Source organism: Pinus tabuliformis, chromosome 4_1, assembly GCF_031772625.1.
Source record: "Pinus tabuliformis cultivar Carrire ecotype Pingquan chromosome 4_1, CPIR1, whole genome shotgun sequence".
Classification (NCBI taxonomy): Eukaryota; Viridiplantae; Streptophyta; class Pinopsida; order Pinales; family Pinaceae; genus Pinus; species Pinus tabuliformis.
Window position 1 is genome coordinate 695,957,828 of NC_142303.1, and position 16,334 is coordinate 695,974,161.

Below are 16,334 nucleotides of genomic sequence, written 5' to 3' on the forward strand. Positions count from 1 at the left end.
GAGAGAGAGAGAGAGAGAGAGAGAGATATGGATATAGGTAATGCGAGAGAGAATAAAGAAGCGAGATATACAAAGAGAGAGAGGTAAGAAGAGAGAGAGAGAGAGGCAGGGGAAGGGAGATGGAAAGTGGGAGAGAGAGCAAGAGGAGGATCAGGCTATGTCGGGAAAGGGGGCCTATGAGATTGAGAGGAGAGGGAAATGAGAGAATGGGAGAGAGGATGAAGGGAGGGATATGGAGAGAGAGGGAGAGAGTGAGAGTGAGAGGGAGAGAGAGAGAGAGGGAGAGAGAGAGAAGAGAGGGAAAGAAAGAGTGGGAGAGAGAGGGAGGGAGGGGGGAAGAAACTGGGATACTAGGAGAGGGAGAGGGGGAGTAGGAGCAAGAGAGAGAAGAGAGAGAGAGAGATATAAAGATCATAAACATCATTGGAAAATAATCGACATGCATTATAAGAATACAACATCATTATCCTTACATTTAAAATTTATAGTAATAAATACAAAATAAAATAAAATATCAAGTTTTACATCAAATGCAACACTTTGCCTAAACCATAATACCACCATGGAATGTTGAAGTGCATTGCTTAAGTGCTAATTCTGATATGCATTTTCTTGTTTATTTCTAATTTCATCATGACCAACAAGAGGCTATTCCATACTCAAAAGAAGATCCCTCATCTATTATCTTTCTTTTCTAGTATATGAAACATAAATTAAGCCATAGTAACATATAAACCCTAAACCCTGAACCATAAGCAATTTATAACACTTTGAACCGTGATCCCTAAGCCCTAAATCCTAAACGCCTAATCCTGAACCCTAAACCCTAAACCCTAAGAATTTTATAACATTTTAAAAAGTGTTTTGTAACTTTATTTAAGTGTTTATTAAAAGCATTTAATAAAGTGTTTAAACCCTAAACCCTAAAACCCAAACCCTAAAACCTAAACTAAACCATACGCATTTTATAACATTTAAAAAAGAGCTTTGTAACTTTTATTTAAAACGTTTCTTCAAAGAATTTACCAAAGTGTTATGAACCCTAAAACCTAAGCATATTATAAAATTTTGAAATAGCTTTTTTATTCGAAGGAAATCTCGGAATCAAACCAAGCAAACCTCAGCTATTAACCAGGAATCATAATCCTTAAAGAAAACAGAACATATCGAATAACAAAACATTGAGGAACAATTCTGGCCTGTGACTTGCCAGACGATAGTTTACCTATGAATATAAAATAAGGAAAGGTCGGGAATACGACCGAGGCAGTTGTCTTATCAGATGAGCAATCATAAATTAATTCTACTAACTGTAATGAGAGCCTTAATAATGAAGACATGTATATATATAAACCTGAAACGTTACAAAACATCAAGGGTCAAGCAATATGTTTACCGAGCCGCAAGTGAACTGCCAAATCTTGCAGTACCTGGGTCGATATTGTCCATAATCTTTCCTCAAAAAAAATTAATACCCAATGCGGTAACAAAACAGAGATTCACAGTTAATAAGCCATGGCCGCGAGTCTATAACAACTGTTCATGAGAAATAAAAACTGGGTCCAACCCAGACAACAGTAACCACTAACATTATGCTAGGAACCGGTTCTAAATACACATTTAATGTAACAGTCCAGTTTACAGATAATTAAACATACATTTACAGTCGTGCAATCTAGAAATTTTTCCAATGCAGAACCTCTGGGAACCTTAGGGTTCCACCGGAACCCATATCCTGTAATCGGGAGAAGTAAACATTGAGCGGACAGTGGCGAGCCCCAGTGCCATCTGCGACCAACCATGAGAAAATAAGGTCGGCCACGGCTATACTAGAGGGAAAGAACTATTAACCCAGATCTGCATAACATGCAAACAATGGAGGGGAATACCTGAAGAATGGCCGAGTCACTCTAGTGCCGGAGTGAGACCCTGTTTCTCCTGGGCCGAACTCGGGGACAAGCCCAGCTGCAACCATAAACAATGCCGCCGTAAGAAATCATTAACACGAAAGGAATAACTGAATTAACATTAACCAAAACCCAACATAAGAAGAAGGTGTTGAGACTGTAGCCTTACCCCCGGAGCTCTTTAGCGAAGGATATATAACCTGCAGAGTGGACGCTCGGCGAACCAGTGCTCGCTCGGTAGAGAAGGAGTTCGCTCGGCGGAGGGGAGACTGAACCAAACCCTGGCAGCGGCGTAATGGAGCCGAGGAATTCAGGACGCCGAGCTTTACCCAGCTTCGAATGATCGAGAAGGGGATGACATTAAGAGGCCATCTTCGAGATTGGAGCCAGAGGGATTCTCCACCCTTGGATGCATACCAAAGCATCCGAACCATTGAATTGAGCAGTAAAATTTAGGCGGTAACCCTTGACACCAGAGCACACCCTCCCATCACATGATCAGGCCGACGATATTAAATGCCATGACCAAATGTTCACAGCTGAGAGTGCCAGCACAGCAACAGAGCAGGGCGGCCTCGGGTTGCTATTTTCGGTGACGGAAATATGCAAGGCGCCAAACCAAATGTAAGCCCGGAGGCCATACACGGTGGCCGGAATAGGAATTATCATAAACAATATATCATTCGCAGAATCATATTCATTTGATGACAATTGCAAACCATGGCAAACAGTGGTAAATGTAAAATTATATTAGCGAATGGTAAGTGTAAGTCGTTGATATTAAATTTTTTTTTTTATGTGTCTGGGTATGTGACAAATTGGTATCAAAGCAGAGGTACCCATACTGTGACCTCTGGGACGATCCTAAACATGTTAAAATTGGGAAGGTAATCACAGTATTGATTTTTTTTATTTTTTTTCAGTAACTAAATTGTGCAAGGTAACTCACAGTGTCAAATATTCCCCTGATTTTAGACCAGGCAAAAAAGGAGAAAGAAGAGCAACAGAAGACACTAGATAGTAACAGTCAGTATGCAGAGAGCTAGCAGCGCTCCGCACAGGTCCACAGCAGATCAGGGACCTGCAACAAATCCTAGAGACAACCCAGAGTTGTGGGTATAGCTTGGTGAGGAGACACGTAGCACAAACCTGGCCATATTAGAAACAGTCCAGGAACTGAAAAATGAGATGGCTCGGTTGCGGGAGGATAATGCACGATTGGCGATGGAGCAAGAAAGAATTTTAAAAAGTTTGTCTGAAAAATAGAACCCGCCACTAGCCAATCCCAGCACAGAACAACAGAGAATGATGGAGGAGCAACGTTACCAAGCAAAACCTGAAAAATCGGAAGAGGGAGAGGATCAATCCGATAATGCATCCGAACAGCAGACCTCAAAACGTCAAAGGGTGGAATTACAGGGAGAATTTCAGAAAATTAAACCCCCACACTACGATGGGGAACAAGAGGAAGCGGCTGAAGCATGGTTAATTAACATGAACAAATATTTCCAGCTATATGAATATGACCATAACCTGAAGGCACGATTGGCTATCTTTCAGTTGCAAGGAAAAGCAACCCTGTGGTGGGAGGAGGTTAAAATCGTTAAAGGGGTAAGCGAACGAACCATAACGTGGGAAAATTTTCAGAAATATTTTAAAGAAAGATATTTGACAGAGCGCTTTTATGATGAAAAGGCAAAGGAATTCCACGATCTGTGATTGGGACAGTAGACTATGGATGAGTTTATTAATCATTTTACCTCCTTGCTTCGTTATGTGCCCTACCTTAAGGAAGAAAAAACCAAGGTGCAAAGATTTGTTAGTAGTTTACCCATGTATATGAGAGAAAGGATTGAATTTGACAATCCTAGAACAATGGATGAAGCTATTCGCAAGGCCAGAATCTGTTATCAACAGAACAAACAGAAAGGGGACGTTTCCAGCAGGAAATGGAGTGAGAAAAAGAGTAGTAAAATTGTTGGAAACAGTAAAGGAGGCCGAGGCGGTGGAATTAAAGGAAGCAGTAAAGGGCAGAACAGTAGAACAACACCGAGAGGTTCGTTCAGATCCAAGACAATCGGTGAAACCAGAATGGGCGAACAATCTGCCAAGCTGGACAGCGAAGGAATAACCAGACCCCCAGTGCAGTGTGGGGGTTGTGGCGGACCGCACTACTACGTCAAAACTGTCCGCAACGGAAGGGAACTGACCAGATATCCCAGATTCATGAGGCATCAACCGTCGGCGATGTGGGTCGAAGCGTGCCGAGGATTAATGCAGCTCTGGATGACGGTGAGGCAGAGTACCAGCCCACCATGGTAGAATTTGAAGGTAAAATTTTAGACCTTTCTATCACTGTTCTAATTGATCCAGGAGCTACTTTAAGTTATATTATCCCAAAGATAGTTGAATAGTGTAAATTACAGCCTGAAAAATTCAGGAACCCTTGGCTGGTACAGCTAGCTACGGGGGCTAAAAGACGAGTAATGGTGAAAATTAATAACTGCCCCTTAACAATAGCAGGACAGCCAGTGGTAGCAGATCTGAATATGCTTCCACTTGGGTCATATGACTTTCTAATCAGGATGGATTGGCTAGAAAAGCATTGGGCATTAGTAAACTGCAAGACGAAAATCATTCGATACAAGGATGATTTTGGAAAGGAACAAGAGATGCAAGGGATTAAACGACCAGTGCAGGTCTGGCCAATCACTTCATCCCAGCTAGCGAAGTGCATCAGGAAAAGATGCCAGATATATGCCATTCAGGTGGGTTATGCAGAAACCAAGGATAAAACAACCATGCTGGACAACCTTCTGGTAATAAAAGAACTCGCAGATGTGTTTCCGGAAGAGATTCCTGGGCTACCCCCAAAAGGGATATCGACTTCACCATTGAATTGCTACCAGGGGCAACACCAATTTCGCGGGCACCCTACAGAATGAGTGTACTCGAGTTGACCGAATTGAAAATGCAATTACAGGAATTGCTAGACAAAAATTATATCCGTCCCAGTGTGTCTCCATGGGGAGCTCCAGTGCTATTTGTCAGGAAGAAAGACGGAACCCTCCAAATGTGTATCGATTACCGACAGCTAAACAAGCTCACAATCAAAAACAAATATCCCTTACCTCGGATCGATGAGCTCTTTGATCAAGTCAAGGCGACGACAGTATTTTCTAAGATTGATTTGCGATCTGGTTACCATCAGATCAGAATTAGGGAAGAGGACATTGCTAAAACAACTTTCAGAACCCGGTATGGACACTACGAATTTGTAGTTCTACCTTTCAGATTGACTAATGCACCCGCCACTTTCATGTGCTTAATGAACAGTGTGTTCCATCGATTTTTGGACAAATTTGTACTGATATTCATCGATGATATTTTGATTTATTCTCATTCCAAGGAGGAGCACGAGGAACATCTCAGATTGGTACTGCAAACTCTTCGTGAACACCAGTTGTATGCTAAACTCAGCAAGTGTGATTTCTTCAAAGAGGAAATACAGTATTTAGGCCATGTAATCACAAAGGAAGGGATTGCAATGGACCCTGAAAAAATAAAGACCATAATGGAATGGCCCGTACCTAAGGATGTGGCAGACATTCGGTCTTTCATGGGATTAGCCGGTTATTATAGAAGATTTGTGGAAGGCTTCTCGAGGGTAGCATATCCTATTACTTCCTTGCAAAAGAAAGAAAGGACATTCAAATGGACTTAAGAATGTCAGCAAAGCTTTGAACAACTTAAGCGTTTTCTCACCTCTGCTCCCATCTTGAGTATAGCTGATCCTGATAAGGATTATGTGGTATGTACCGATGCAAGTCGAGAAGGCGTGGTGGTGTGTTAATGCAAGAGGGAAAAGTGATCGCCTATGAGTCGAGAAAGTTGAAGGAACATGAGCAGAAGTATTCTGCCTACGACTTGGAATTGGCAACCGTCATACATGCACTTAAAATGTGGCGGCACTATCTTTTGGGAAGGAAATTTCTGTTGTTGACAGACCATCACAGCTTGACAAACTATTTCAGTCAGCCCACCCTGAATGCAAGGCAAGCCTGTTGGGCAGATTTCTTAAGCGGATTTGATTTCGACATTAAACATCTGAAAGGAAAGGAAAACCGCATGGCTGACGCACTGAGTCAAAAGGTGCAATGCTTATATGAAGTTATGCTAAGTAAATGGAAGAATTCCTTGCAAGAAATGATAAAAACAGCAGCAGACCAAGATGCAGAATATCAGCAAATGAAATAGCAAATACCACTTTCCAGCAAGGAAAGTCAACAGGGGTATGAAATAGGTGAGGATGGAATGCTTCTTTATAAAAAAAGTTTGTTTGTACCTAACGACAACAGTCTTAAAAATCTGATTTTGGATGAATTTCATACCAGTCACTACGCAGGTCATCCCGGATACCAGAAAATGCTTACTGTGCTTCGAAGGGAATACTATTGGCCTGGAATGAAAAAGCATTTGGCTGAATATTTAGCGCGGTGTTTGGAATGTCAGCAGATCAAGGCAAAGCACCTGCATCTGGTAGGGTTATTGCAACCCTTGCCCATTCCAGAATGGAAATGGGAGATCATATCCATGGATTTCATAACTGGACTGCCCAGGACAAAGAGGAGCAATGACTCTATTATGATGGTAGTAGACAAGTTGAGTAAGGCAGCACACTTTATACCAGTGCAATCTACCTACAGAGCGGTGCAGATTGCACACATTTTTATGCAGAATGTGTTCAAACTGCATGGGCTTCCGAAGACGATAATATCAGACCGAGATGTAAAATTTACATCCACCTTTTGGAAAGCATTGTTTGCAGAACTAGGTACACAGCTGAATTTCAGTACAGCTTACCATCCCCAGACTGATGGACAGACGGAACGAGTAAATCAGATTGTAGAGGATATGTTAAGAGCATGTGTAATGCAAAAACCGACACAATGGGAAGATTATTTAGATTTGGTGGAATTCGCATACAACAATGGATACCACACATCGATACAAATGTCTCCATTTGAAGTCTTGTACGGACGGAAATGTCGTACGCCCTCAAGCTGGAGTGGCCCGGAGGACAAACTAAGGTTGGGCCCATAAATGCTCAAGGAGATGGAAGACATGGTAAAAAGGGTGCGGACTAACATAAAGGCTGCTCAAGATCGGCCAAAGGATTTTGCAGACCGGAAAAGAAGGTTCAAAGAGTATCAGGTTGGCGACCATGTTTATGTAAGAATACAAGCCAGGAAAAGTACCCTGCAATGGAGCGGTTGCGCTAAACTTTCACCCCGCTATTTCGGACCTTTTCAGGTCTTGGCAAGGGTTGGGCCTGTAGCCTACCAGCTTGCCCTGACAAGCCACATTAGAATCTACAATGTCTTCCATGTTTCCATGCTTAAAAAGTACATTTATGACCGTAAGCATGTGATCAAATGGCAAGATATACGGGTCAAACTAGAAGGAGAGGTCCTGGTCGAGCCGCTGAGAATTCTCGACCGGAGAGAAGTACAGCTGCAGAAGCGAGTTATTACCCAAATTAAAGTGCAGTGGCAACACTATGGGCCTGATGAGGCCACTTGGGAAGATGAAGAGCTTTTTCAGAAAGCTTATCTGGAGCTGTTCGGGGACACTAGACATCGGGACGATGTCCAATATCAGGAGGGGGAGATGTGATGACCCTGAGAAAATGTAAATATTTAAATTTCACTATGGTAAAAGACTGAATTAGAAATGACATTGCAAGACTATTTTATTATTTAAAAAAAAAAAAAGATCTTATGAGTATTTCTTTTATTTTACAAATGCATTAAAATGTTTAATAAAGAATACTCATGATGGTGTTGGCAACTCCTGGGAAGGAGTTGGCAAGAAAAGTCGGTTATTGGAACTGACTTTAACCACCCTCCCCAACTGGAAAAGTTCCCAGGGAAAATGGGAGGGGGGATGGCAAAAATCTGCGCTGTAGAGATAGGCAGAGAAAAAAAGCAAAAAGAAGACTAAGTCTGGTAAGGACCAGATAGTCGAGCACAAAGGTGCAGCCTTGCTGAGGATAGTGATCCGGCAAGAGAAAGCTTGGGGGGAGACTTTGGTCCCGAAGGACGAGTCTCATGGATGGGTGGTTAAATGAATCTGCACAGATTCTGCGGATGATTTACTGAGGCATTAAAGGGATAGGAGTGACCAGGTAAGTGAACTGGAACCCTTGACCTCTAAAAAATATTTGCAAGTTATCTGTAATTGTTTACAAGTATCTGTAAGCTGTCTGCAAGTTATCTGAATTAACTGTTTATTGAAAAGGTCGCAAACGATACCTTATAATACTGTAAGAGACGGGTTGCATACATAGAAACCGAATCAGGAACTGTGTTCCTTGTATCCGGACAGGGAGCCAGGATTAGAGACGGCGCGGGATAGGGACTCGAACTGTAAGTTTACAGTCTCCCTGTCAACTCCGCAGATACAAAACAAAATATTAAAACTATAGAACTGTTTTCAACTGTAATTTATTTGTCGGGATGTATACCTGAGTAATCTGGAAGAGGGTCTTCGCCAGGGCGAAGGGAAGTTATAGACATAAACATAGTGGGATAGATTATAAGTATAATAGCCAGCTTAGTGCGTGAAAAGGTAAGATAACCTCGGAGATTGTAACAGACTCTGGCTACAAGAACAGTCATGGAAGGAGTATGGCAGCCTGTAGCGGTAAGTGGTGAAACCCCAAAGGGTCGATGAACTGGAATGTAGAGAAAAATGTAACCCTTAGAGCTGGATGAATGCCCGCGGCACAGAACCTTGCGGCTACAATAATGTAAACAATTACCAAACATAAGTCGTGAACATCTGCAAGGCAATTATGGAATGAAATTGAACTATAATTGAAATATTATCCGAAGGAAATCTCGGAATCAAACCAAGCAAACCTCAGCTATTAACCAGGAATCATAATCCTTAAAGAAAATAGAACATATCGAATAACAAAACATTGAGGAACAATTCTAGCCTGTGACTTTCCAGACGATAGTTTACCTATGAATATAAAATAAGGAAAGGTCGGGAATACGACCGAGTCAGTTGTCTTATCAGACGAGCAATCATAAATTAATTCTACTAACTGTAATGAGAGCCTTGATAACAAAGACATGTATATATATAAACCTGAAACATTACAAAACATCAAGGGTCAAGCAATATGTTTACCGAGCCGGAAGTGAACTGCCAAATCTTGCAGTACCTGGGTCGATATTATCCATAATCTTTCCTAAAAAAAAATTAATACCCAATGCGGTAACAAAACAGAGATTCACAGTTAATAAGCCATGGCCGCGAGTCTATAACAACTGTTCATGAGAAATAAAAATTGGGTCCGGCCCAGACCACAGTAACCACTAGCATTATGCTAGGAACCGGTTCTAAATACACATTTAATGTAACGGTCCAGTTTACAGATAATTAAACATACATTTACAGTCGTGCAATCTAGAGATTTTTCCAACGCAGAACCTCTGGGAAACTTAGGGTTCCACCGGAACCCATATCCTGTAATCGGGGGAAATAAACATTGAGCGGACAGTGGCGAGCCCTAGTGCCATCTGCGACCAACCATGAAAATATAAGGTCGGCCACGGCTAGACTCGAGGGAAAGAACTATTAACCCAGATCTGCATAACACGCAAACGATGGAGGGGCGTACCTGAAGAATGGCATAGTCACTCTAGTGCCGGAGGGAGACCCTGTTTCTCCTGGTCCGAACTCGGGGACAAGCCCAGCAGCAACCATAAACAATGCCGCCGTAAGAAACCATTAACACGAAAGGCATAAAATAATTAACATTAACCAAAACCCAACATAAGAAGAAGGTGCTGAGACTGTAGCCTTACCCCTGGAGCTCTTTAGCGAAGGATATATAACCTGCAGAGTGGACGCTCAGCGAACCAGTGCTCGCTCGGCGGAGAAGGAGTTCGCTCGGCAGAGGGGAGACTGAACCAAACCCTGGCAGCGGAGAAATGGAGCCGAGGAAGTCAGGACGCCGAGCTTTACCCAGCTTCGAATGATCGAGAAGGGGATGACATTAAGAGGCCATCTTCGAGATTGGAGCCAGAGGGATTCTCCACCCTTGGATGCATACCAAAGCATCCGAACCATTGAATTGAGCGGTAAAATTTAGGCGGTAACCCTTGACACCAGAGCACACCCTCCCATCACGTGATCAGGCCGACGATATTAAATGCCATGACCAAATGTTCACAGCTGAGAGTGCCAGCACAGCAACAGAGCAGGGCGACCTCGGGTTGCTATTTTCGGTGACGGAAATATGCAAGGCGCCAAACCAAATGTAAGCCCGGAGCCCATACACGGTGTTCGGAATAGGAATTATCATAAACAATATATCATTCGCAGAATCATATTCATTCGATGACAATTGCAAACCATGGCAAGCAGTGGTAAATGTAAAATTATATTAACGAATGGTAAGTGTAAGTCGTTGATATTAAAAAAAAAAATTATGTGTCTGGGTATGTGACACTTATCTTAGAATTGTGGCCTTCTTCATCAAGGTCATCCACACCATAACATAAGAGAAACTCCTTCACATCTTGTGCCAAATTCATCCTCCTTGCTAGCTTGGTCACTTCCTGAAGTCCAATATCTATGTCAAAGGTATACCTAATTTTATTTGCACTTTGGATGTGCTCTAAACCTCCAAAAATTAGTGTATATTTTTATTCACACACATCGCTTCGCAAAGTTTTCCTTAGGGCATACTTTAGCCCAAGTTGACCTTCCAAACCAGACAAATTAACCACCAGCCAAATATAAAAATTAACTTATCAGAGACCTCTATTTTGAGTGACTTACACTACCCGTTTCTCTTCCAGGTGTCCTCTAAAACCTCCATGTGTCAAATCACGCAATGTCCAACTATTTTTTCCTGATTCATTTAGGTGAAAAATCCCAAGCTTGGTTTCAATCCCACATCACCTGTGTTGCGCTTATTTATCCAAACACCCATCTCTAGGGCTCGAAGTACTTCCCAAGCTACTAAATCTCAACAAATTCTTAGATATATATCCACAAGGGATTTCCTATTAGACTACAATTGACGATATGTTTATAAAACTAATTAAACAGGCTAACAGAATATTCCTAGTTGCACCACCAGCTTGAGAAGTGCGGGGGGATATAATTTTACCATTTTTAGAAAATGAAAATAAGAAGAAGGGAAAGAAATATTATACACAAGTCCATTGAAATTTTACATCTAGGTACCTATCATAAAATCTCCTAAGAGGATTGCAAGTTAAGACTTACAGTGTTTAAAATTGATTCAGAAATCAACATATAATACCGACTGACAAGAAATTGTGATGGGTATTTAACTACAAGGCCCATAATACCTAGATAATTTAGACTCAGTTTGTTGAGAAGTGTTGGAACATACAAAAGGAAAGGGTAAAATAACAAAGAAGCGTAGAATTGCAACAATTTCCAGCATCACCAATTGGATGAGACATCTTGTAGTAACTTGGACATGTCAAAGATGTATTCACTGAAATAAAAAGATAGAAAATGATGGTAGATCATAAAATACTAGAACAACAACTATTCACTTCAACCAAAGTTAGCATAGAAAATGGAAGTTAGACAAAGACATAAAATTGACGACATGTGGGTGAATGCATCGAGAAAAAAAGACAATCACTAGACATCAAATTGACTTCTAATTCACCCTGTGTGACTATCACAAAAATTATCGAATAAAAGGATTATCAATATAAAACGTCATCCAAGCATGCTAATACTGATGAAGTACCATACAAGAGTACTATGTCAAAAGATATATTAAAGGAAATTCTAGAGAAAATTAATTTACAAAAATATGTTACTACAACCTCACCTACAACTTATAAAAAAGCTCATCTAGTATAATCAAATACACCCAACACTTGATCTCCATAAATAAAGAAAGGCTAAAACAAACATCTAGTAAGAAACTTGACCTAAGGCATGTTTGAGATAAACAAATATTTGAAGCCCTAGAAAATTCTATGAGAGAAACCAAGAAAACATTTAAAAGAAGGATTTTGGATAGAAGAAAGATTTAGTAGAGACAACAACAACAAAGGGATATTTATTTAGAGTGTTAAAATTAGGAAATAGGAAAACTTAATATCAACAATCCAAGTATATTTGATTATCCACTTATTTCGATCAAATAGATTGTACAACAATTGGTCAAACACAGTAAGCAACTAAGTTCTCATGTAAACATATTTCAAGATAAAGTGATAGTTCAAGGGAATGAAAAAATATCCACTATAATTAAAAGGGCTCATTAAGAATTTTCCCAAGAAAATGAAGAGTTAGAACAAATATTATATCACAGAACCCAATATTTTTTAATATTTTCCAATATATTTATCACCCACATGCGATCAAATATGAACTCAATATTTTCCAATTTGAGAATTGTGCCCCTTGGAAGTAACTCAACCTCAAGCAAAGTCTACCCATGAGAATTAGGTTTTATAGGAGAAAAATATTAATCCCAACTACAACAGGAGCAAAGATAGTGGTTTAGAGAAGGGAAGAGAGTTAAACTAGAATCTTCCATTGTTATTGATTATTTTCATGGAATTGTTAATAAAGTGAAACTATATTGATTATTTTCATGGAACTGTTAATAAAGTGTAACTATTAGAACATCAATTACTAGTTGATCAACAATTGTCAGGCCAAATATCACTAGCCGACAAGGTGCAATATCTAAATTATTTAAAATAATTTGATGCCCATTAAAGTATAGTTGTATGGAATTGGTCTATATTTGATCAACATCTTCAAGTTCATGCACCAACTACTTATCAAAAAACATTCCCTATGACTTCAACACCAACACCTGCAATAGCACAATCTTCCTGCTCATCTTCGTGACAACACAAATTCAATTTTTTTGAGCAAGCTTTTAGGATGTGGTCTCTCTTCTAAACAACAACATCACACTCAAGAAATTGAAGTTGAATGTTCCAATCAGTCGTCCGAGGAAAGGAAAAGAAGAGGAATTCACATTTTAAATCTTGCAGATGTAATTCAAGAAATTTTCATTGACCACGAAATTGTATTTGCTAATTAGCCAACCACCCTTCTGGATGAACTTTTATTTCATTATAAGGATTTACATCTTTTAATTTTTAGCGTATCAAATTTTATACAAATTTTGGAAGCCTCCAAGTTTTCCCTTCTTTGTCACAAAGAAGCAGTTAAGGGCAGGGGAGATGTTGGAGTGGCTAGGACTTAGTCGACCATCCAAAACAATTCTAGAATTGATATTATAAATTTGATCAACTCTCTAGTTGAGTCAAGAGTCTAAGTTAGACAGGCTAAATTGGTTTTGACACTCAAATTGTTGTGAATATATGTGTGTGTGTGTGTGTGTGTGTGGAAATGTATGCACTAATATAAAGTAACACTTTGTTGGGTATTTGCTACATTGTTATTGTTCTTCTATTCCTTTGTTCCTTACCTTCATGTGATTTCTTGTTTTCCTTTCTACTAGTAACTAATGGTCATTATCTACTCCACTACAATTATATATCATTTTTTTGGAATATTTTACAAATATATAAAATATTGTAAAATATTGGTGCATCTTTCAATGAATTGTAAAATCTTATAAAATATTAGTGAATCATTCACTTAATTATAAAATCTTGTAAATTATTGGTGAATCCCTCATTTAATCATTACATCAAATTATTTTTCCTTCTGATGCATTTATTCTCTAATAGAAAAATAATTATGGGATTACTTCACTTCAAATAAACCAAGATCATTAGGATTTTGTGGTTTACAACCATCTATAAGTTTTTTCAACTCCTTCGTATGTAACTATTATAGTAACTATTATGTTTTCTTCTTCAATTAAAACTTTAATAATTGTTGATCAACACACAGTTTTTTGAAATTACACAAAATGCACAATGGGATTGACTAAAAGATAAAATATATAATGAAAGTAAATTCCGTATATGATTAAAAAATCAACTAACACAAACTCATTATAAAGCCACAATTTTTGAGTTCAAAAATATAGCCCACAAAGAGAAAATATCGTTACTTAGTATAACAAGTTACGAAATATGGATCATCAAAGGATTTCAACTTGAAAAATTATAATACACTAAACAGCCTGTCATCCTCCACTAATTACATGCATTTCTCTTTTAGCCTTTCCCTCAAAAGTATAATTTCATTAAAGGAATGTTGTTCCCATGAAAATAGATCCCCTACAATGAACACATAGGAGGCTAAAGCATAGGTCATTATTCCATACAAATATCCAAGTAGAATATATTTCCCTTTCCTGATACATATTTTGAAACCAAATAGAAGATAAATTGTGGATTCTCTAAAACACAAAGAAGCTCAGGTCATCCCAGAAAGTGAACTAGAAATTAATTTACTTTCCTTAAACCATTAGATATATAAAGAGGTAATGATAATTACGCAAAATATGTGGAATACCCAAAGAATTAAAAAAGCCATATACGATTCGTAATAACCTATGTTTATCAAGTAAATATAAAAAAAAACATAAGGCTTCTTATTCAAGAAAAAACGTCAAAGTTAACCCAACACTTTTTAAATCAATGATAATTAGATGAAACCATACATTCCCAAACAAATGGTTCATTGAATGATAGAACTAGAACTATAAGTGTTTTAGTGACTAACAAAAGGTTTGAACAAAATAAAACAAAATATTGATCTTGATAAATTCTTCATAAATGAATTACTTATCATTTAATAGTAGGATATTATGTATGTGAAGAGATATGTTTGGATTCATGAGACTGTAGCTTTCACTTCCAACACTGGAGAATAGAGTGACAATTGAATATTTGAATTTAAGACATGAATACTAAATTAACTTGCATATCTCCCTCCACCTCCCACTTCCTCCTCCTCCACGTCCGCCTCCTCGACCCCCTCCTTCTCCTCCTGCTCCTTCTCCACCTCCACCTCCTGCACCATCTCCTCCTCCTCCTCTACTTCCTCCTCCTCCCATTGCCCCTACCCCTCCACCTAAATTGCCACCTCCACCTTCACCTCCTCCTCCACCTCATACTCCACCTCCACCTTCACCTCCATTTCCACGCATCCTCCACCTCCCTCTCCACATCCACCACCACCTCCTCCTCCTCCCCACACACCCTTATCATCGTCTTCCCCCACCTTTACCTCCACCACCTCCTACTGCACCACAACCACCACTTCCACCACCTTCACCTCCATGTTGTCATCCACCTTCTCCACCTCCACCTCCCCCTCCTCCTCCACCTCCTCCTGCTCCTCCACATCCTCCTCCATCTCCCGTGTCCAACTCCTCCTCCTCCTTTTCTTCCATCTCCTCCACCACCTCAACCTATGCCTCCTCCTCCTCCTCCTCCTCCATGGCGACCTCCTCCTCCACCACTACATCTGCCTCCTCCTCCACCTCCACCTCATCCTCCTCCTCCTCCCCTCCTCCATATCAACTACCACCATGACCTCCTCCACCTCCTCCTTGACCACTTCCTCCTCAAACTCCACCTCCTCCTCCACCACCACTTCCACCTTGACCTCCTCCACCTCCTCTTCCTCCTCCTCCTACTCCATCTCCACCTCCTCCACCTCCACCTCAACCTCTTCCTCCACCCATGCCTCCGCATCCCACCTCCTTGAACTCCTCGACTTTGGCCTTCGCCCTCTCCTCCTCCTCGTCCACCTACACCTCGACCTCCACCTCTACCTCCTCCTTCACCTCCACCTCCACCTCCACGTCCACACACCACCTCCACTTCCTCCTCCATCTCCACCTCCTCAACCCCCGCCTCCTCCTCATGCTCCTCCTCTACCTCCTCCTAAGCATTTTGCAACATTTCAACAGACATCTTGTAACTTTTATCTATGTGTTTTATTAAAGCATTTACTAAAAATCTTATAAACCCTAAACCCTAAACAATGAACACTAATCATTTCATAGCCCTTTGAAAAGTGTTTTGTAACTTTTATTTAAGTGTTTATTAAACAAATTTAGTAAAGTGTTATAAAACCTAAACCTTAAAAGATAAACCCTAATCCCTAAACCCTAAACTCGGAACCCTAAACCATAAACATTATAAAAAAACCCTAGACCCAAAATTTAGTAAATTGTTATGAAACCTAAAACTTAAACACTAAACCCTAAACTCGGAACCCTAAACCATAAACACTAAATCCCAAACCCTAAACCGTAAACCCTAAGAATTTTATCACATTTTAAAAACATGTATTGTAACATTTATTTAAGTGTTTAGTAAAATAATTTACTAAAGTGTTATAAACCTTAAACTAAACCTAAAACCCTAAAACCTGAAACCCAAAACCCTAAAACGTAACCATTTT

The 16,334-nt window shown here is 39.9% G+C and overlaps 1 protein-coding gene across 2 annotated transcripts in view; it reads right to left on the reverse strand.

The window, feature by feature from the left end:
• Window positions 1-1,383: 1,383 nt before the first annotated feature.
• LOC149178043 (uncharacterized) overlaps window positions 1,384-16,334 on the reverse strand; it is a 121,580-nt gene continuing 106,629 nt past the window's right edge. Inside the window, exons 1-3 of one of the 2 annotated variants that reach the window (XM_089420265.1) lie at window positions 2,077-4,031; window positions 1,890-1,965; window positions 1,384-1,788 (exon numbers count right to left, since the gene is read on the reverse strand). In XM_089420265.1, the coding sequence (XP_089276391.1) occupies window positions 1,596-1,788; window positions 1,890-1,965; window positions 2,077-2,341 (534 nt within the window). In that variant the 5' untranslated portion in view covers window positions 2,342-4,031 and the 3' untranslated portion in view covers window positions 1,384-1,595. Of the gene's footprint in view, window positions 1,789-1,889; window positions 1,966-2,076; window positions 4,032-16,334 lie in introns of those variants that run through there. The other variant, XR_016258159.1, reaches the window with a different exon arrangement.